The 22,751-nt window shown below is 45.1% G+C and overlaps 1 protein-coding gene across 1 annotated transcript; it reads left to right on the top strand.

The window, feature by feature from the left end:
* Nucleotides 1–14,970: 14,970 nt before the first annotated feature.
* On the top strand, nt 14,971–22,164 carry SDHAF4 (succinate dehydrogenase complex assembly factor 4). Its single transcript, XM_083177254.1, has 3 exons — nt 14,971–15,139; nt 18,764–18,916; nt 21,672–22,164. The coding sequence occupies exons 1-3, from the start codon at nt 15,058–15,060 to the stop codon at nt 21,779–21,781; spliced, it is 345 nt and encodes a 114-aa protein (XP_083033380.1). The 5' UTR covers nt 14,971–15,057; the 3' UTR covers nt 21,782–22,164.
* Nucleotides 22,165–22,751: the final 587 nt, after the last annotated feature.

The raw sequence follows: 22,751 nt of genomic DNA, 5'->3' as shown, positions 1-22,751 counted from the left end.
ATAAAGTTGCTTAACTTTTTTGATGAGGCAGGAGGGTTGTAATGTACCAACGCGTTTCGTCCTTCTGACTTTATCAAGGGATATATATATATATATATTTAAAAAAAAAACAATAAACACAAATAACTAATTTTAAGGCAGAGCTGCCTTTGTCCCTCAATGCCCTTTTAGGTACACCTCCCCAAGTGTGTGCACTGCAAATCATCAGTTATGCAGTTTGGCAACTCACGGAGGTGGACTGGCTTCCTAACAGCCCTTTGCGAGACTAGCTCCCTTTGCATGCTTATGAAGGCTGTGTTTGCTCCCAGATGGCCTGTGGTGTGGGGGTGCCTGTTGCTGGGTCGGGATATGGTCGAATTGTCGACACCACTTAGGTTGACAGTCATAAGGTCGACACCGTTGGGTCAGGTGGCAAGGTCGACATGGGACAAGTAACTCCCCTCAGCATCCACTCCCTCTGTCACTTACCCCTGCACTTCAGGCAGATGGTGCATTTTCGGGCGGCTGTCTGATCCTGGAAATCACAGCATGTGGGCCAGCAGCTGATTCTTCTGATACACACGGGTGAGAGGTGGGGGGCAGCGGGAAGACAGCAATGGATTTCTTAAGGTGCTCTACAAAGCCCGGGGGCATGTTTGTTGAGAGGGCGAAAGTCTCTAACCACCACACGCTGGCACTGTGTATGGACGGCAACGGAGGAGGTGCTTCCTCACCCTGCCCCGCCTCCAGCGGCTGCAAGTTCAGTGTCTGTCCCTGTGGCAGCGCAGTGCCTCTTCATTCACATACACCGCCGCAGACACCACATACACCGCCGGCACTCCCCGCAGCCACCGCGGTATCTGTGCATGATAGTTGCGCCACTGGCTGGGCATCTTCTCACTTGTCCGGCGCCCTCGCAGACCCCGCTCCCGCAGTATTTCTGCCACTGAGTGGAGTGTGACAGACTCACTGATTGTCTGTCACACTAACTTGTCCAGCACCCGGCCCCGCTCCCCCAAGCAGCAGCAGCAGGGGCTGCCTTACAGTATCTCCGCCACTGCCTCCAAGAAAGGATTATCTCAAGACACAATTATGGGAAATGGTACAGACAATATATGCACTGGCTTGTCATCTAAACTAAGCAATCAGGGGAGAAGGGCCCTAATCAGGAAGTTGATCAATAACCCAGTGTTCGCTTTGATTGGAGCCACAGCATTCTTTTGTGGAGAGAGGAGAACCTTCCAGAAGGACAACCATCTCTGCAGAAATCCAACAATCAAGCCTGTATGTTAGAGTGGCCAGATGGAAGCCACTCCTTCGTAAAAAGCACATGGCAGCCCGCCTGGAGTTTGCCAAAATGCACCTGAAGGACTCTGAGACAATGAGAAACCAGTTGGTTTCTGGTCTGATGAGACAAAGATTGAACTATTTGGTTGAGAATGCCAGGTGTCCTGTTTGGAGTGAAGCCTGGTTAAATCTTTCTGGATGCACTGTATGATGTCTATTGTTATCCTGGTATATATTCTAAGATGTATTGTTCTGTAACCTTTTATTGAAAACACCACAATGTAAGCATGATTTTTTACGATGTTTCTTTTTCTGATTATTTTTATAAAAAAATATATATATCAAATCAGTGTGTTCTTAGGTATGACAATAAAGATATATCTGTAATAATGACATTATGTAATGTTTGCTCGCCTTAATGTTGCAATACACAGAAAAAATTATGTAACATTTTAATGAATTTACATAGGTCTGCTGACACCTGGGTTTGGATTTAATGTTGTGTGTGGTTTTTTTTTTACCAGCCTTCTACTCGTCCTCTGCTTTTAAGTAGATGCTGCCTTCATTGAGTAGCAATTGAGGAAAAGAATCAGTGCTGTTTCATGGTTTGTAGCATGTGTACATATTGATGAACATGCATCATAAAGGATACTGAGCTCCATCATTATGTTGTTAAGGACTTCTCTAAATAACTATATTGTTTGTTCTAAGGAGCACATTTAAAAATGTGCTTTACATGGATTCCCAATAAACAAACTTAACCTCTTAAGGCAGGGCTGGGCAATTGCGGCCCTCCAGATGTTGATGAACTACACATCCCAGGATGCTTTGCATTTGTCTTGCTATGTGGCCATGCTGAAACTGATGCAAGGCATGCTGGGATGTGTAGTTAGTCAACATCTGGAGGGCCGCAATTGCCCAGCCCTGTCTTAAGGGATACATGTGAACATATTTTATTTTCAAGAAATTAAGGCTATTTTAAACTATATTTTTTACAAAAAGACCAAGCAAAACAATGTAAATATCGAACATTAATTTATAGGGCAGGAGGAACCTTGGACTGTTTATCGTAATTCCAAACATATTAAGAGGTGTTGTCATGCTGAGACTTGTAGTTTCACAGAAAAGAAAATGCAGATGCACACTCAATAGTACTGCTAATAATAATAATTATTATAATAAACTCTGCAATCTGACAGAGCAAAACTTGATGATAGCATAATTTTTGCCCTAAAATATGGTCCCTAACTTATACTTTAGGGCTTAAGTCCCAAAATGGCTGCCTCATCTCTGGCTCTATTCTGATCACCCCTTATGGTGTGTACACACGTTAGATGTGCCTTAAGATCCTATTCACGATCTGATCAGATAGGATCGTGGATAGGATCTTAAGGCACATCCGATTTGCATCCTATCTTGACTATATAGTGCAGATCTGCACTATATAGACAAGGCAGCCAAGACTTTCTGGCTTTCGATACGTGAACGCGCATCGGGATCGCAAGGGTTAAAACCCTTGCAATCTGCATCCGATGTTGATCCGATGCCGATCCGATGTTGACTATCGTCAACATCGGAAAGGAAATCGGACTGTGTGTACACAGCATTAGACATCAGTTACCTATGTACTGTCAGGAATCTCGGTACACGCACGTGCCACTTACCAGTGCTTGCCATTGATGGCTGCAGTCCCTTGCAGGATATTCTTTGGTCTCTACATTCACTTCCCTAAAAGTCCCCAGCTTCTCGTTCCACTTCCGTGCTGTATGGGTGCTGCCAAGACACCTGGACTCAGCTGCCCCTAAACCCCGACCAAATCCACAGTCTCTTCTGATAGTCATGTGACTCGGTCCTATTCCCAACAGTGCAGTTCCCCTTGTCCAATCCCAAATTCAGTGATGTGTACCTGCAACCAATCAGGGACTAATTGATATAATATAAGCAGGGATCCCAGAAGCCTTGAGTGGCTTGAACAAATGCCACTCTGTTTCCTGTGTTCATCTCCAGAGACTACATTACTGGCGCCTGATTCTGGTACTGAGTTCTGTGACTGTTGTCCCATCTTCAGTGCTCTGCATGAGACTTCTGTGCTTCCCAAAATCACTAGTGTATTCCACTGGCCAGATACACTCCTGTATCGACTCCTAGGCCGCTTCCCCAGTTTTGGCTCTCAAGTCGCCTCTCCAGTATTGTCTTCCAGAACTCACCCTATGTGCCATCATCCAGGTTGTCACACCAACTTCTGATTTCACTGGCTCTTAGGCCAAATATACTTCTACCACAAATACCTCTAGCTTATCTCATTAATCCCTTGTTGTTGCACCATCAGTTTCCAGATACATATTATATTCCAGTTACCACTGTTGGGACTCGGGACCAGGACAGAGGGCTGTGATCTGCATGTCGGGTGCTGCTATGACCACAGTTCCTTTTGGATTCATGGTATCTGCCAATGACCTGTCCCAGTGGCATCTCCGTTCCCAAGCATTACACATCACCCCAGCTATTTTTAAGTCACCTAGTTTCCTGTTAACTTTGCCCTCCACTGGCACACTCAGGTCACTGCCCTGCAAGAGATCCCAGAACTGACATGTACTATGTCCAGCAAAAAACTGATTAATTCCATTAATAATCTTATTACTTTCAAAGCCCTTCATGACCGGAGCCTAAAGTACTTGAAGCAGCGTCTGATTCCTTACTGACCATCTTGATTAGTAAGATCTGCAGATGATGAACAATTTACTGAACCTAGAATCCGCATGATTTTGTGTAGGGGGTCGAGCTTTCAGCTTTGGGGCTCTTAACCTGTGGAATTCTGTCAAGTATTTCACTAATCACCAGTCAAGCTTGGTTTTTTTTTTGTATTTGTTTTTTTTTTTGGGGGGGGGGTGGCCAAGTGTAAAGCACTCAAAAGTGCTATATGAATAACACTTATTTTTATTAAGCCTAGGGTACAGGATCTCCCAGGTCAGCTCAGACCAACCTTACCAAGGCATCACACTAGTGAGAGTTTAATAGTGTTAATAAGTACTGTAAGAAGCAGAGGCTCTGTGCTAAGAGTGTTACATGGGTGAGAGGTAATAAACAGAATGTTTTAGAATAGAAGGTTTTACATGGGTAGAAAAATATCTTGGCGCTAAAAATGTAATAGATTATATATTACATGTGCTGCCCCAAACCAGTCAGAGGACACCAACCCCCAACTCATCCTTATGAACTGACACATTGTATGTGTGTGTGTGGGGGTTAATTTGTCCCTGAAGATGTAAAAAAAGGAACAGTTCACAATTACTTTGATAGGTTTAGTGGACGGCCTGTGTTCTTGATATGGTAGCCTGTAAGGGGTGAATACCACTATTTATAACTGACTTTGATTGTATTTAGAAATTCATTCCATTGGTTAAATCACCCCATATATCAGAGAACCACCCAGTTGTGGCTTGGGGCACTTGTTTTGTACTTGCAGGGTGTCTTGTTTTGGTGGTCCAGGACCAATTAAAATTATTTTTGGTCAATGTTACAGGCAAACAAGTGATTGTGGCTTCCAATCAAAAAAAAAAATGTCCCTCACCATACAATTGAACATAACGATGGCATGTAAACACATTTTACTTAATTTTAACTTTTGGGCAAACTCAGGATTTTCATGGAGGGGTTTCCGTCTCTCTCTCATACACACAGACAGGAAAAGCACAGTGAGTGGTGCTTAGTAAAAATCAATACAATAAGATGTAAATAATTACATTTATTTATTAAAATGTTAAAATATTTGACTGGATCAATTGAAATCAACTCATATTATTATATACATAAAAAAGGGGGTGACCCTTAGTGTTAACAGGGGGTGAGGGAAGTTGTAGGCCGATCCAGAGGACTGGGCACCAATTGTCCAAAGCCTTAGGCTTCGCAGCATGCCTGGCTTCTCTCCCCTATTACCCCGCCTCCCTATAGGCCCAGGAACCTCGAAGAAAGGGAGTTAACCAAAGATAGGTTTACCATAACTCCTGTTTTCTTCTTCAGGGTTCCTGGTACTACAGGTTTCACATTGGGGTTGTCCCAATGCCGTAATTTTAAGGACGTCAAGACACCTGAAGGGCCAGAAGGACCTGGTGACCAAAAGCAGCGTATGGGGAGCGAATGTGTCAAAGGCAAAGAACTTTAGAAATGTATGGAATGAGGACCACGTTGCCGCCATGCACAGCTGTTCAGAAGAAACGCCATGATGTGCAGCCCACAAAGGACCAACAAGTCTGTTGGTGGAGTGTGCTGAAATCGAAGGTCAGCCTCATCATAAGCATGAGTAATGACCATTCTAATCCAGCGAGCCAAAGTTTGCTTGTGAGCTGGTCATCCTCTTTTATGGAAACCATACAACACAAACAGATAATCTGATTGCCTGGCAGATTCACATAGATTTTAAGAGCCCGCACTACATCCAAAGATTTCTCGGTACTTGTTTCCTAGCAGGGCGCCCAGATTTTCTACGTACGGCACCGTAGTGAAATCGGATCGCATCGCATCGAATGCCCTTAATGGCATCCAATCAGATGAGATCCAATTTATTATCTTATCCTATCTTTTTAATGGGCTAAGTCAGAGAATACATTAAAAAGATAGAAATCGGATCGCATCGCATCGTATGCCCTTAATGGCATCCAATCAGATGAGATCCAATTTATTATCTTATCCTATCTTTTTAATGGGCTAAGTCAGAGAATACATTAAAAAGATAGGATAAGATAAAAAAAATCGTATGGCATACAATGAGATGGGATCCAATTTTTTTTATCTTATCCTATCTTTTTAATGGTGAAAGCGCCTAAATACATGTGAAAGATAGGATGCCCCCCACTATCCACGCCACCCCGTAGCGTGGTGAGCACGGTTGACGCCACCCCGCCATCAACGTGAACCCGAAGCGTGGCGAGCGCAGCGAGCCCGCGAGGGGCGGCGGTACGCGTCCTCCGACCTTTTCATGCCCTACTATCCACTAGGGCGTGGAGTGAGAATAGAATAGTGTGGCGAGCGCAGCGAGCCACCGAGCCCGAAGCGTGGCGAGCGCAGCGCGCCCGCGAGGGGACGCGGATACCTTCACAGTTATACACGTCCCCTCGCGGGCTTCCCAGGTGTCCATGGCGACGCGGACACCTGGGAAGCCCGCGAAGGGACGCGTTTACCTGTAAAGGTATCCGCGTCCCCTCGCGGGGCTCGCTGCGCTCGCCACGCTTCGGGCTCGCTGCGCTCGCCACACTATTCTATTCTCACTCCACGCCCTAGTGGATAGTAGGGCATGAAAAGGTCGGAGGACGCGTACCGCCACCCCTCGCGGGCTCGCTGCGCTCGCCACGCTTCAGGTTCACGTTGATGGCGGGGTGGTGTCAACCGTGCTCGCCACGCTACGGGGTGGCGTGGATAGTGGGGGCATCCTATCTTTCACATGTATTTAGGCGCTTTCACCATTAAAAAGATAGGATAAGATAAAAAAAAATTGGATCCCATCTCATTGTATGCCATACGATTTTTTTATCTTATCCTATCTTTTTAATGTATTCTCTGACTTAGCCCATTAAAAAGATAGGATAAGATAATAAATTGGATCTCATCTGATTGGATGCCATTAAGGGCATACGATGCGATGCGATCCGATTTCTATCTTTTTAATGTATTCTCTGACTTAGCCCATTAAAAAGATAGGATAAGATAATAAATTGGATCTCATCTGATTGGATGCCATTAAGGGCATACGATGCGATGCGATCCAATTTCCTTACCCTGAATAGCCCACTACGTAAATAGAGTAGTGGGCGCCCTGCTAGGAAACAAGTACCGATTTCTCTTTGGTAGTCAATTTTGAAGGAACCAAAAGCCAGTACCACAATTTCCTGATTATGATGAAACTTTGAGACTACTTTAGGCAAATATGACAGCTTTGTCCGCAGGACAGCCTTGTCCTGATGGAACCCAAGGAATGGGGAGGGACAGGATAAAGCCCAAAATCTGATACCCTTCCAGCCAAGGCTATAGCCATCAAAAATACCATCTTAGCTGTAAGCTATTTCAAATCAACAGAAGTCAAAGGCTCGAACAGAGGTTCAGACAGAGGACAACCAAAAGATCCTAGGAAGCAAATGGAGGAGTATATGGTGGTTGGACCCTGAAAGAAAGTATGCACAACCGGCAATTATGCAATTTGTCTCTAAAACCATATGGCCGGCACAGAGACCTGCACTCGAAGGGATGCCAGATGCAAACACTTATCAAAAGAAATGGGTGGATGTACAGCGCTAGGTTTGTAACTGAAAAAGTATAAACTACCACATGTGAATAAATTTATAACATTTAGAGTATAATTTAATGAGAGCGCTCATAATAAACTGTAAACAGTAAAAGGTATATATTAAAAACAATTAATATAATTGGACAGAGGCTCTCTGATGTGAATAGGCTCCACAAGATACAATGCACCAGCACGTTATATTTACCAGATGGAGACTGGAAGATGTTGGAATGTCTCCTTAATTATATAGCTACATAGGTTATGTCCTAATCTGGATAAATGCCCAGTGGGTCCAGGTAATCAAAGCAGATTTGCTGTGGGCAGTCCTTTTGGTATATGCATACCTTGCATGACACTGCTGGAAACTGCTGAAATGGAAAAGTCCTGGGAACGATGGTAAAACTGGTCCGGAATAAGGTGCAGAATTTATTGCAGTCTTGGTAATGTGCAAAGAGGCAATTGAGGTGCGGTGGAGAGATGCTGGATGGTGCTCAATGCGTTTCGACGCTAACTCACATTTTCATCAGGAGCTTGGGTATGGGGTCTTGTCCAAGGACCCTGTATATACAGTATACCCTAGATTGATTGTTCCCATAATTGCAGGTGTGGGAACTCCAATGATCATTATATTAAATATAAATAAAAAAAACATATAAAATACATTAAAAACAAACATGTGGTAGGTATGCACAGGAGGAATGTGCAAAAGTGTGTTATTATTCATAATAGATGCAAAAAACGTGTTTTAAAAACAATTCAGTGGTCACGTGATCTTGTCACATGATCGGGGCCAATCACATGATCCCGGAAGTGTCATTTGCGATCTGTCTCTAAGTTTAATAGTATATGGCACAGATAGTGTTTAGAATAAACAGCGGGTAGGAGCATATATATAGCGGGCATCTGGGAGACTATTGTCTCAGAGCAATAGTTTAACCGTGTATACAATACACGTATCTTAATCTAGCCTCCATGGTCGGCGGAAGCAACCGGCTATTGTACTTCCGGTTGGCAAAGATTTTCGTGGTTAGCGGAAGTGACCGCTGATTCAGTTCTGATTGGCACTAATGACACTAAGAGTATGATGCGCAGTGATAGGTGCTCCTATTCCACTTGTTAATAGGGTTGGCTAGAACAGTGTGTAATGTCACCGGAAATGACATTTTTGGATGGCGGAAGTGTCATTTGCGATCTGTCTCTAAGTTTAATAGTATATGGCACAGATAGTGTTTAGAATAAACAGCGGGTAGGAGCACATATATAGCGGGCATCTGGGAGACTATTGTCTCAGAGCAATAGTTTAACCGTGTATACAATACACGTATCTTAATCTAGCCTCCATGGTCGGCGGAAGCAACCGGCTATTGTACTTCCGGTTGGCAAAGATCTTCGTGGTTAGCGGAAGTGACCGCTGATTCAGTTCTGATTGGCACTAATGACACTAAGAGTATGATGCGCAGTGATAGGTGCTCCTATTCCACTTGTTAATAGGGTTGGCTAGAACAGTGTGTAATGTCACCGGAAATGACATTTTTGGATGGCGGAAGTCCAATCTCGTTTACATATTGGTTGGCATTACCATTTTTGAAATCTTAATATATTAGTAATACAGAATATACAAATAGGTATCACAAAAGCGTATAACAAGACAATCAGTAAATGCATAGAGAAAATATAAAGGATGAGGAGGTCATCCAACAAGAAGAATTTCATTAGAGATATAGGTACTTGTTACCTAGCACGGCCACACAGATCAGAATCGCGGTCATCGGGGGTAAAATCGGGGCCATCGCGGGCATCGCGGCCGCGATTTCCCCATAGAGAACAATGTTAAATGCCTCAATTTACCCGCGATGACCACGATTTCCCATAGGAAACAATGTGAAATGGCTCAATTTAGCCAAATTATCATAGGGAACAATTGTAAATAGCCCAAAAACACCCCTGAACATTGAAATGTCCCCCCAAAAGTTATTGACGCCACCCCGCCATCAACGTGAACCCGAAGCGTGGCGAGCGCAGCGGTATGCGTCCTCCGACCTTTTCATGCCCTACTATCCACTAGGGCGTGGAGTGAGAATAGAATAGTGTGGCGAGCGCAGCGAGGGGACGCGGATAACTTCACAGTTATACGCGTCCCCTCGCGGGCTTCCCAGGTGTCCATGGCGACGCGGACACCTGGGAAGCCCGCGAAGGGACACGTTTACCTGTGAAGGTATCCGCGTCCCCTCGCGGGGTTCGCCACGCTTCGGGCTCGCTGCGCTCGCCACACTATTCTATTCTCACTCCACGCCCTAGTGGATAGTAGGGCATGAAAAGGTCGGAGGACGCGTACCGCCGCCCCTCGCGGGCTCGCTGCGCTCGCCACGCTTCGGGTTCACGTTGATGGCGGGGTGGCGTCAACTACTTTTGGGGGGACATTTCAATGTTCAGGGGTGTTTTTGGCCCATTTACTATTGTTCCTATGCTGATTTGGGTAAATTAAAATTGATCCATTTAACATTGTTTCCTATGGGAAATCGTGGTCATCGCGGGTAAATTGAGGCATTTAACATTGTTCCCTATGGGGAAATCGGGGGCATCGCGTCTGGACCATTTAAGCATTTTTAGGTGCACACGACACGACCGACCCGATTTTTCACTGTTTTCAATGGAAAAATCGGGGGCATCGCGTCGGTCGCGTCGCAGGCCACTCAAATTACCCCCGATGGCCAAGATATGTGGCCGTGCTAGGAAACAAGTACCAAGATATATAATAAATAATATATGCGGACAATAGAGAATCTATAAATTGTCCACAAACATCATATGAGACAAGAGTATATACAATTTTATATACAATTTTGATAGGTGTCTTAATGGATTACTCACAGTAAGAATGCATTTAGTATATATCATATACATTTAAGTACCTTAACAAGACCGCTCTGTAGGAAAGCCAATAGCATTGCCACCTTAAAGTGCTTGGTATCATAACCTTTAGCTCTACACAAGAAATAGGTGTGCCACACCCAATAATAAATTTGTGCCGAGGCCAGCTTATGACCCTGAATCATAGTTTTAGTCACTGAGCTGATCCCGTCATGACGGCAGCCGAAATGGTGGAGCCACGGAGAGATTAAGCAGATCTGCAAACCAATATCTCCTGGGCCACGCTGGGGCCACCAGGATTAGGCTTCCCCGTTCCTGTTTCAGTTTCCTGAGCACACAGGTGGAAAGGCATATGGAAGATGAAAATTTCACTCTATGGATACAGCGTCCGTGAAATTTGCTAGCGGGTCACTAGCCCTGGACTGGAATAGCGGCACATTATGGTTGTAGTGAGATGCCATGAGATTCACGTCTGGCTTGCCACATCTTTTGGTTATTAGCAGAAACACCTTGGGGTGGAGGGACTGCTCTCCCGAGTGCATGTCCTGGCGACTTAAGAAGTTGGCCTCCCAATTTAGAATCCCTGGTAGAAACACTGCTGAGATGGCCAGTGCGTGATGCTCAGCCCAGTATCTTGGAGACTTCCCTCATGGCTTTTACACTCTTTGTACCGCCTTGGTGATTATTGTCCAGGGTGGCATTGTCCGATTGAACCTGAACCGGCCTGCCCTGCAGTAGATCCTGCGACAACTGTATTGCAGCTCTCTGTTTTAGTATATTTATTGACAACTTGGATTCTGCCAGGGACCATTTCCTTGCAAGGACTGGGATTCTATTACAGCTCCCCAACACGCAGACTTGCGTATGTGGTGAAGAGAACACACTGTGGAATCCAAAAGGACTGGCCCATCTTCAGATGAGTCTCGTCAAGCCACCAGGTCAGTGATGACCGGACCTCCATAGTGAGACCCATTGTTCGGGACCTGAGGGTCTAAAGATGACCGTCTCACCTAGTTTCGCCTACAACCCCACCCCCACCTCTTGATGTTAACCCTGTGAAAATCAATTACAAGGTACATTTGATCTTGTTCAAAAAACCTGCCTGCACATACTCTTTTGCATTGTAATACAGATGGGGCTGGCTTTATCCTGGCTGGCGGATCACCAGAACGTCCCCGCTGGCGATCCGCCAGCAGCCTCGCCATCCATCAGACTGAGACGCGCGTGCGTCTCACGCGCACGCGCGTCTCCGTCGTCGGTGCGACGGAAACCCTGTCCGTCTCCGCCTCAGGAAGACGGACAGGGTACGGCGGGGACCCCGGGTTACCGCTGACAAGCCGGCGGGGACCCGGGGGAGCGGATGGAAGCGCAGTCGGAAAGGGGACGCGTGCGCCTCTCGTGCGCGCGCATCCCCTTCTCGCCATTGATATGAGGATGGCGGCTGGCGTCGCCAGCGCCATCCCCTGCCAAGATGGGACCTGCCCCATCTGTATGAACTACAGGAGAGCGTGCATTGCATTGCACGCGCGTCTCAGTCTCCGTCGTCGGGGCGACGGAAACCCTGTCCGTCTCCGCCTCAGGGAGACGGACAGGGTTAGGGGGGGTGCGGGCAGACGGCGGGGACCCCGGGTTACCGCCGACAAGCCGGCGGGGACCCGGGGGAGCGGATGGAAGCGCAGTCGGAAAGGGGACGCGCGCGCCTCTCGTGCGCGCGCATCCCCTTCTCGCAATTGATATGGCGCTGGCGGGGGATGGCGGCTGGCGTCGCCAGCGCCATCCCCTGCCAAGATGGGACCTGCCCCATCTGTATGAACTACAGGAGAGCGTGCATTGCATTGCATTGCATTGCAAGGCAATATAAACACACTGCGATTTGAAAGTTCAATTCGCACACGATAATTGCACCATATGTGGGCACCATAACTCTTTCTGCACGTGTTACATTTTTCCCACTTGCAGTACAGCATGGATTTGCTCATTAAAGAAAGATTTAGCTTTTGAGATCCTTAATCCCTGGGCGGGTGGGGGGCAACTCCGCTCCACTACCTGTAATTGTGAGGCGGAACTAGTTCAACCTCCACCTTGGCCCTGCACAGTAATTCTAGCAGAAAATTAGGTGGCAGAGGGAAATTACTTCCCCCCCACCTTTCCAGGACAACTTTAAGTTGTGGTGCTAAGCAATGTAGTTTAACACAGATCACTTTGCACACATGGCTGACACACATGTTATGCACCAGTGATGTGTGCTGAGTGTTCTGTGCTAACATTATACAGTCACTAGGTTTACAAGCATTAGGTCGACATGACTGAAAGTTGACCTGACAATGTCAACATGGGTTAGGTCTACAGGGTCATTAGGTTGACATAAGAATTAAGTTGACATGGGGAAGTTTGACAGTCAAAAGGTCAACATGGGGTTTTTCACTTTTTTTGAGCTGATGTGCTGACAGGCGGTATTTGATGCCCTAACATCCACTAGGGCATGTTAGGAGAATAAAATAGTGGGCAGAGCGTAATGAGGCACCGTGCCTGAAGCATGGCAAGCGACGCTGTGCTACGTTTCGGTGTTCATGTCGACATTCAGGTAAAAATTTTAAAAACCCCATGTCCACCTTTCGACAGGCCAATCAGTCAAAAAAATTGGATGACATTGATGGTTATCCATTGCATATTTTAACACTAACTGATGGTGAGTTGCGATATTGCCATCGATGGTAACTATCAATAGCAATGATGGCCATCCCTATTTTAAAAGGACATGTTTGGCAGGAAGAAGCCTTCACATTTAAATCTATTGTTCCATCTACACATTGCGGTTTAGCAGGATGCTGTCAAACAGGAGCGGTTTAGCAGGATGATTACTCAACAGTATATATACACAAGTCTACTGCATCCTGCTGAAATGCAATGGACGAGATGTATCAAGGTAAAAATGCAACCAAACCTACGAAAATTTTAAAATCAGTATTGCCCATAGAAGCCTGTTTGCTTCTATCGCACTTCTCTGCTGTGAGGGATCCAAAACCTGGTAGTAGTATCTTTGCCAAAGATGGCTCTTACCCATACTTGCCTACCTGACCTTCTCCATGCGGGAGAAAATGCTCCGTTCCTGGACTTCCCTGGTACTGTATGATTGCCAGCACCTGTGGGGAGCTAGGCAAAGGTGTTTCACCACAGGTGCTGGCAATCATACATTACCAGGGAAGTCCAGGAACAGAGCATTTTTTCCCGCATGGAGAAGGTCAGGTAGGCAACTATGCTCTTCTTACCCCAAGAGCCGTCCTTTGCAAAATACTTCAGGCATACGGCAATAGCAAACGCCGCTATGATTAGAAAGGCTGGAGGCAAGCATCGCAAGATTCTTGCAGGGATTGCTGCATCTCGCCCAATGTGTAGACATACTGGGCGAGATTCAGCAATATTACCCGGTGAAAATCGCAGGCATTTGCATAGTTAATAATCTTATATGCACTAACATATGCGATTATTAACACAAAAGCGATGCCCGGCGATGTGCACCGGGTCCCCCCCCCCTCCCTGCCGGAACCCTTACACGAATGTAAGGGCTCCGGTTCCTCCTCCCTGCACTCAGAAGCGGTGCAGGCAGGAGGAAATCACTGGTCCGGGCAGCACAGCAGGAGGCTGCCCGGACACAGGTAAGGGGGGTGTGGCGCGGATCGGCGGGGGACGCGAAGGGAAGCCCAAAGGCTTCCATGTGGTTATGCCAAATAGCATACCTCCCAACTGTCACGATTCCGTCGGGACAGTCCCGATTTTCGGGTCCTGTCCCGACATCCCACCCGGGGCAGGCATTGTCCCGCTGCGGGGGGTGGCAGTTGGGAGACCCCCCAATCTAGTAGAATAGACGCTGTGCGCATGCGCACAGCGTCTATTCTCGTATGAAAATGAGGTCGCGGCTAATTAGCATAAGCCGCGCCCTCATTTGCATACGCCCCGCCCCCTTTTCGGGCGCTATTTCGGGCCTATTTCATCCGGACACAAGTTGGGAGGTATGAAATAGGAACTGGCGTAACCCCCCGCAGCGAAGCCCCAGCAATGGGGCTTTGCTTCATATGAAAATGCCGTAAAAACCCCGAAAACGGGGTTTTTACGGCATTTTCAGCTTGCTGAATCTCGCCCATTTAAGTCGGATGTAATTTTACATTGGGCAACTTTTGTGATCATTATCTTTGACTTTCTCTGATCGCCTGCAGCACAGGTTGTGGGGTGGACGCACGCAGCATTTAATGCATCCAGCATGCTCACGGGCGTGCAATATATTAATGTCATAAGCTTCACATAAGATAGAGAAATTAGTAACTTCTTCAGCACCACCTTACACTGCGATCAGGTTACAAAATGTAGGGTAAGAGCGGTATAGCAAGTCCTGTCTGGGTGTCCTTCAATCTAGACGGTAATCCCCATCCATTCATTGCTGTGACTGTCCCTGTGATTACGTCCGTCAGAAGCGCTGCTGGATAACGTCACCAATGAATAGGGGACATGACGACATGCTGTGGGGCCGAGTTACGCGTCAGCCAATCAGAGGGCAGCCGCCTCCACATCCTCAAGCAGGTCAGGCGCAGAGCAGAACGCAGTCAGCTGCTGTAACCGGGGAGAGGTGACTGTGTGCCGGCAGCGCCATGACAGTTGGGTCGGTGTGGAAGTGCTGCCGGGCTGCGGGGACGGTGCTGTGCAGGGGTGCTGCGGCACGTCGTCTCCCTAGTGAGTGATGTGTGGCCGTACTACCAAAAGTGTATAGCAGATAGGACGTGATTACACTGTGTGATAGCGGTAACCCGCTGCGGCTGTGTCAGGGTCTCCGCTCTGCCGGGTAGTGGTGGTGACACAAAGCGGACGCTGTTAGAACTTGTTCCATCAAAACTTTTATACTCCCAACATTTAACTTGCATCACATTCACATTGTTGCACTTATGTAACTTATGTAACCCTTATATAAGGTGTGCATAAATGAAAAGGAGACTTTTGCTCTAGCGGTGTATTTAATGGGTAGCGGTGGGTCAATATGTTTCACGATAGATGGCATGGTGGTTTTCCCAGTTGCGCAAGTGTAGTGAATGACTTCGCCTCAGTCATCAAACACGTTGACCCACTGCGATTAGATATGACGCTACAGCAAAAGTCTCCTTTTCATTTTGCCACACCTTAAATAATGCTGTTCTAGCAGGAGACTAAAACTCCACACACACACTAGCTAGTGGGGTCCGTGGCTGATATAGTTAATCAAGGGCGGCCGATATTATGCGTCCACACTGAACGATAACGGCCACCAATATCGTTACGTGATGTCTGAGGCATGCTAAACATGCAGGTCACTTGGCTATATTGCTAATTTGACCTACATGTTCAGTAGATCGCAATCATAGTTAACAACGACTGCGAGTGCATTGTTAATGATATTGAGTCTACACACTAGATGATATTGTGAAAGATATGGTTCAAAATGCCCTTTCTGGACAATGGGGGAGATTCTCTAAGTGAAAAACGCGGTAAAAACCTCGTTAACTGGGTTTTTACCACATTTTGGGATGCTGTAAGCATCCCCCGCCGGGTTACCGCGGCGGGGGTCATCGCCAGAAAAATCTGGCGATGCCCCATAGAAGCCAATGGGCTTCTACCGCAACCCTCCGCCGCCCCGTGCCGCCGCCCCGCATCGCCCCCTCACCTGTGTCCGGGCAGCACAGAGCTGTGCTGCCCAGACCTGTGACCTCCTCCCTGCACTGATCCTCTTCCGGGTGCAGGGAGGAGGAGAGCCCGGCGCAGCCGCAGCAGCGCCGGGTGTGTGAGGGAGGGGGGAGCCGCCGGGACCTGCTGGGACCCGGCGACTCTCACCGCAAAGGACAGCTCTCAACGCAAGAGCTGTCCTTTGCTATAATTAACGCATATGTTACAACATATGCGATAATTATAAATGCGAAGGGGGGCGGAGATTCTTAGAGAATCTCCCCCAATATCTTTTACTTTATCTTCTAGAGTTTATTGGGCTTTAATTCTAAAGCCCCGTACACACTAAGGCGTTATTGTTCACAATATCGCTCAGAAAGGGCCTAGTGTGTACATGCCACACTAATGATGCAGTGTTAATGACCCCCTCCCTACTCTTCCGTAGCACGACCATCTCTCCCTTTTGCTCTCGGCATTGGCAAGCGTGCATGCACTTGCCGATGCTTGGCCCCCATATTGCCGTACTGTTTATGGGGCTTAAGAAACCACATTCCCGTGGGTTGTCTTAAGAGACCCAAGTTACATGATGGATGTGAGCACTGATGTTGGGGGTATGTTCACATAGGTTTCTACATAGGTAAATTTAATTTTTGTGCTACAGAAGGTACAAAACAAGTTATATTTCTACTGAGCCATGTGGTCAATGCCTGGCAAGGCACTAGCTAGTATCAGAGACAGATTTAAGCACCTGCATACCTCCAAACATTCTTACAAAAGGACATGGGACTCCTATGCAGCCCCATAAAGGGGTATGACCTCAGGAAATTCTGAGGCCATGCCCTGTTTCACAGCTGTCACAGCCACACTGCAGTGAGTGGCAGGGGGGACTCCACAATGCTACTACTGGCCATGTGTGGGACGTGGGGTAGTCACTATAAATCGCGACCTTCCCGCAGAAATTGGAAGAGTTGTGGGGTATGAACACATGTATATATGAAACACTTTAAGGAGAGGTCAACGGACACTAGGGAGACTTGTTTAACCTGATAACGAAGGTGACAGTATCTTGAATAATCATGTACTGCAACAGTGGTATCGGTGGTGTGGGCATTTTAAAAGAGCAGGAGGCCTGTGTGCAGCCTCCTTTGGCCGAGCCCCCTCCTCTCTCCCGAGAGCAGCGCTGCAAGCAGTAGGGTTGGAGTATTAGAGTGCTTAGACCCTTCTGTGCGTGGGCGAATCTCCAGTAAAATGGCGTGGCTGCTATTTTCTGGAGATTTTCTTATCGCTGTTGGCAGCAGGGCATTGTTGTGGAGTCTGAGCACTCAGACTTCACTGCACATGCGCAGATTGCCAGAAAGATAGCTGCCACGCATTTTTCCTGCAAATTCGGCAGATGTCCTGTCGCTGCTGGACTCCGGAGAGTAATTGGTGCAGCGTGCGTGGTGTGGGGCCTCTCTGGGACTCAGGGACTCAAGCACATACTGTTTGTACTGTGCGATGAGGTGCCGCGGGAGCGCGCACCTCAAAGCACAGAACGCACAGCCCGGCATCGCAGCGTGTATTGGCTGCTTAAGGAAACTGAGGAGCAGATTATCTAAATAAAGTACCAACCATTCAGCTTCTAACTGCCATGTTACAGGCTGCATTTGAAAAATGACAGAAGCTGGATGGTTTGTACTTTGTCTCTCTCCAAGGTTTAACTCTCCACTCATGGGCCCTCCAAACTTACCGACGTGTGTAGGGAGAGCGTTTTGACCAATGCTTCTTCACTCAGGTCTCTCAGCTGCACAGTGCTGTGTGCTGAGTGACGTGTCAGGGGCGGTGTTTGTTGTTGAGAACACTGGCCCCGACTGATTAATAACCTGCATGCCAATTATTAATCAGGGGAAGACAGACCCACTGGGCTGTGAATTTAAATTGCTGTGTGGTCTACACACACACACACAGCATTTTTCAGGCATTTTCTGAGCGAATTAGTGTATTAATGTAAAATCGCTCAGAAAATGCCTGAATATTGCTCAGTTTGCAGGGCCCATAAGGGCCAGATGAATCAAGCCTCAAAAGGTGATCTAGTTGGAAGTGATAAACAACCAGCCAATCAGCTCCTGTCATTTTTCAAACCCAGCCTGTGATATGACAGTTCAGCCCCATACTCACGGTCCAATTTTGACTATTTTTCTATTCAATTTTGATTATATAGTCAAAATCAAATCGAACGGTTTTCAGCCACATTCGATCCCAATGCACAGCATCGAAATCGGATAGGAAAATAGCCTGTGCAGGCAAGACTATATAGTACAGATCTGTACTGTATGGTCTAAAATGAATGTGTACACTGCCCATGCAATTAGGGTCCGATCAAATCAGGATTGAATAAAATATGAATTGCATTGTGTGTATGGGGCTATAGGAGCTGGTTGTTTATCACTTTCCATTTTATAACTTTTAGAAGCTTGATACATCTGACCCTAAAACTGTAAAGTAGTACAGAGTATATGCTCTTGTTGTCCAGCCAAGGACAATTATATATGACTTTTATTCTCTTAACTAGTACGATATAAAAGCAGATTATTTGTATAATGAGCTAATTATCATAATTTTCGTTAATTGTCAATACACGGTTCTTCTGCTTCGATTTAAGAAACCTATTTTCTTATGATCAAGGGTACACTGGAATCTGGAACTGCACCAGAGCAGCTAGCAATAACTCACCACAAATGAATAACTCTAAAAATCCACCTTTGAAGAAACCAAAGACACCTCTTGGGCGGTTTGATGAGAATGAACAACCTAACATTGAGAAAGAAGTACTGGAAAGTGAGTAATGCTTTATTTGCTACACCACTATATTTTATTTAAAGTCTACCTGTCAAAGGCCAAATTTTACATATGCAATCTAAATACTTTGTTCTCACCAGAATTTGTGTAGATACAATGGGGTATATTCAATGCCAAACAGGCAAGCTATGACGGCGAGCAGTGCCTGTTGCTCGCCGTCATAGCCCGCCCTCTGTATTCAACCCACTCCCTGCACTCGCCCTTTTCACCTCGCTATTTGCAGCGGGCTCACTACATCAGCTGCGAACCTCACAGTTCGGGGGAATCCACACTGTCCTCTGATAGTGAGGATTACCCCGGAACATAGAAAAGGGCGAGCGGCTGGTGGGGGAGTTAAACGGCAATCCTCTCCAAAAACAAGCCATCCTCGCCATAAAAAACCCCTCGCCACAGGCAATGAATATACCCCAATGAGTGATGTTGATATTTTATGGACGTTGTATTATAAATAAGATAATCTTCTTAGGATTCTGTATGTGAGGAAACGTTATCAGATATCCCGTTATGCTGTATAATGTATTCCACCAGTCATAGGTAACGTCCAGAGAGAATGCTTCTGATTATAATATTCTTGCATGTAATATTTAGAGCAGGACTCCTTTTCATCTAGGAGGGTATCATTCCTTTGAGAGGGATAACATGGAGAAGTTGACCAAAGCAACCTGTGGTTAGAAACATAATAATTATAGGAATAGCTGTGTGTGGTATTGTTTAATGTATGAAGGATCATATATGATCTTCTTTTTTCTTTTTATGTCTAAGCAATTTTTTTTTGCCCCACACAATACTATAGTATAAAACGAAACACCTAATGTATTTTCTGTCTTATTTGCTATAGCTTCTATCGCTATAATAAAACTAAGAAATTAGGGATAGCGGATATAGGGAGTAATTATATGCCTGGTTGGAAGGCACACCTCACTGTACTGTATATGGATACTTTTAAATACATAACCATCACCGCCTTATAGGGCATTCCTTTTTTCTTTGGTTCTTTCATCCCACTCACAAGATGTGAGTCTTTACGATAAAGTCAGAAGACATGTGCGCAGCTCGCCGGTCCTGCCTGAGCACAGGAAAGCACACTAGAAATGAATGTAAGATGATGTTGAATGCAATATAAATCTGTGGTGTGTTTCTGATTCTAATCAGTATCACAGATGCTGCCGTTTGCATGTAATAAGGCAAAGGACATTGGTACTTACACAGCTTGTATAATGAGTAGACTGGGTAATGGGGAACAAGTCTGTGAAGCTAACCCTTGTTTAAATTCTGCCTTCATTCATTAATGGACTAATAGTTTAAACAGTTTAACTTTTTATATATATATATATATTTTTTTTTTTTTATTGAGAACAGCAAATGTGAAATATTTCAAAACTACAATGTAATTGCAATGTGGATAATACACATATATCAATAAAAAGTGCCTTTTCAATGAAACAGTTGTGTTGGTTACCAGTTAATACACAAATACATGACACATATATCAATGCTACGGTAAACATAATTTGCATAAACAACATTTAAGTTTGGCCTTTTTTAATTATGCAGCATTCTCAAGGAGAGCACAACCACAAGCAGCTGACTACATGCATCCTGCCTAGCAGAAAATCTGCAATGTGTTATTTCAATCCACAAAGTCCACCACAGAACTTACTTCATTTGAAAGCTGCAATAACGTTCAGATAAAAGTCACATTAACATTTTTGTTATTAATACAGATGTATCCTCACACACCTAAGGCAAAATTTAATAGGGTGTGAGAATCAGAAAGTGAAAGATTGAGCCTTTTTTTTAAAGCTGCAATCAATTACATGGTAAAAACAGCCTGTTTTTTTTCAAAATACTTTCGTCTCCCAAAATCTCACTTTGATTCTCACACCCTATTACATTTGGCCTCTAGTGTCTATACAAGGCTCCTGGTGTGACTGAGACTTTAACATAAGTGTAATGTAGTTTTGCACCTTATATGCATCACAGAACCATTGAAAAGCCAATCCGTATACTAGTGACACAGGGCTGCAACATTAATCACACAGGAATTGTCTATACACATGTACAAAGGCGCAGATTAGTCCCAATGTAACTTGACATGAGAAAATCTCTGCTCGCTGCTTTGTAGCACTTACTATACAGATTAATGGCGGACTTCATCTAGGCCCAATAATTCATTAAGCATACAGTACCTTCAAGATTTTGAACTTCAGGCTATACATTTACAAACCATTTGTTTTGAGCCTGTCCAGATCTTGAAAATAAATCCCTGATAAATGCAGCCTGACTTCAGGGCTTATTAAATAGCCCTAGGGAATCGATTAGCATGCAGTAAATTACTGTAAACAATGGAATTATGCCCTACGACTCTGTCACATACAGATGTATATATGTCACACGTACAGTTAATCAGTGTAATCTAGCAATGTGGTTTTGTCACTCCCAGTTTTATATAAGCTAAAAGCATACACATTTTGAGCAAGAAAGAAGCTCTACACAGCGGAGGTGCCTGGGACCTGGTACTTCGGGGCTTTTTGGCACAACTGAAGCCATAGTGTAAAATGACACATTTCTATTTGGTTTGCAGTTAGAACTAATGCACTGGAAATAACTTTCCCTCAGAATGTTTCATACTGTATCAAATAAAAGTTGGGGGTCTATGTAGAACATAATTATCTACTGCATGCAGTTTTTGAAGGTGCCTTTATTTCACATTTTTTCTGTTCTGTTTTTGTAGAATTTCCAGGTGATATAAACCCCATTACAAAGGAGAAAGGAGGGCCCAAAGGACCAGAGCCTACTCGCTATGGAGACTGGGAGAGAAAGGGGCGATGTATCGATTTTTAGCAGTTTTTTTTTTTTACACAACATGATATGCAATAGGCTACTTGCACATAGTTAAAAAATGGAAGTACTGTAGATGATTAAACCCTTATTCCATTTCTGCAGATAATGCTAATAAACAAAGCTGTTTAATCTAGGTATATGTTATGAGATGGAGAAAAATGCAAAACCATGTTGCAATTCTGTCAGGGAGATATAAAATATGCAGAGAGATTAGATCTGAGAAGGATGTTCACACTCAAACCTACTGTAAATTGCAGTATGCAAATAAATCTGTCCAGCTTTTGGGGGCTTTTGGCTTACTCATATCTTAGAATTAGGCTCTTAATGTGGGGTTTTCAATGTATGTCCAAATAACATCTATTTAATAAAGTACACACGTTCTAGTTGGAAGTCTTATTTCACTTCGACATAAGTGGGTATAGTGGGTACAGCATCGCATCTTTGCCTCACGGACTGATCTTGCCCAAGATTGTCAACATGTCTGGAGCTATCGCAAATGTGGCAAATAACTCCCATTTACTCACAGGGACTCATGGGGCAAATGGAACTGAATCTACCAGTTAGTATTTGTTAAGCATGTATGGCTTAGGAAGGTATATGGTAACTATTTCTAAATGAGGAACCATTGAATTAAATAAATAGATGTGAAATATAAATTGTATATCAGCAATATGGAAAGTGAATTGTACTGATTTTGTTTTGTAAATTGCTTGTTTTAATCTATACATTTAATAAATGAGAATGCCTGCCTAATTGCCATAAACTCTGAAACCACAGATTGTGAGGCAGTTTTCCTTATTGTGTAGGTAATTTTTCCAGGCATATTTTAGTCTAAGTATCATCACAATTGGTCATCAATGGGTAGAGTCCCGTGGTGAGGAGTCCCACGCAACGCTCTCATCAAGTCATCAGCTACATGTGTACTAGTCTCAATAGGAACTGTTTGGTTATCATGGGGCTACAGGGGTAG

Source organism: Crinia signifera, chromosome 3 (assembly GCF_055691185.1).
Source record: "Crinia signifera chromosome 3, ASM5569118v1, whole genome shotgun sequence".
Taxonomy (NCBI): Eukaryota; Metazoa; Chordata; class Amphibia; order Anura; family Myobatrachidae; genus Crinia; species Crinia signifera.
Note: the sequence above shows the minus strand (reverse complement) of the source record. Positions and strands in the feature narration are given on the sequence as shown.

Excerpts from the sequence above, each read along its gene's own strand:
- SDHAF4 (XM_083177254.1), top strand. The coding sequence starts at position 15,058 with ATGACAGTTGGGTCGGTGTGGAAGTGCTGCCGGGCTGCGGGGACGGTG. Across the intron at positions 15,140-18,763 it reads TGCGGCACGTCGTCTCCCTA|GGTACACTGGAATCTGGAAC; the intron begins GTGAGTGATGTG and ends CTTATGATCAAG. Across the intron at positions 18,917-21,671 it reads TGAGAAAGAAGTACTGGAAA|AATTTCCAGGTGATATAAAC; the intron begins GTGAGTAATGCT and ends CTGTTTTTGTAG.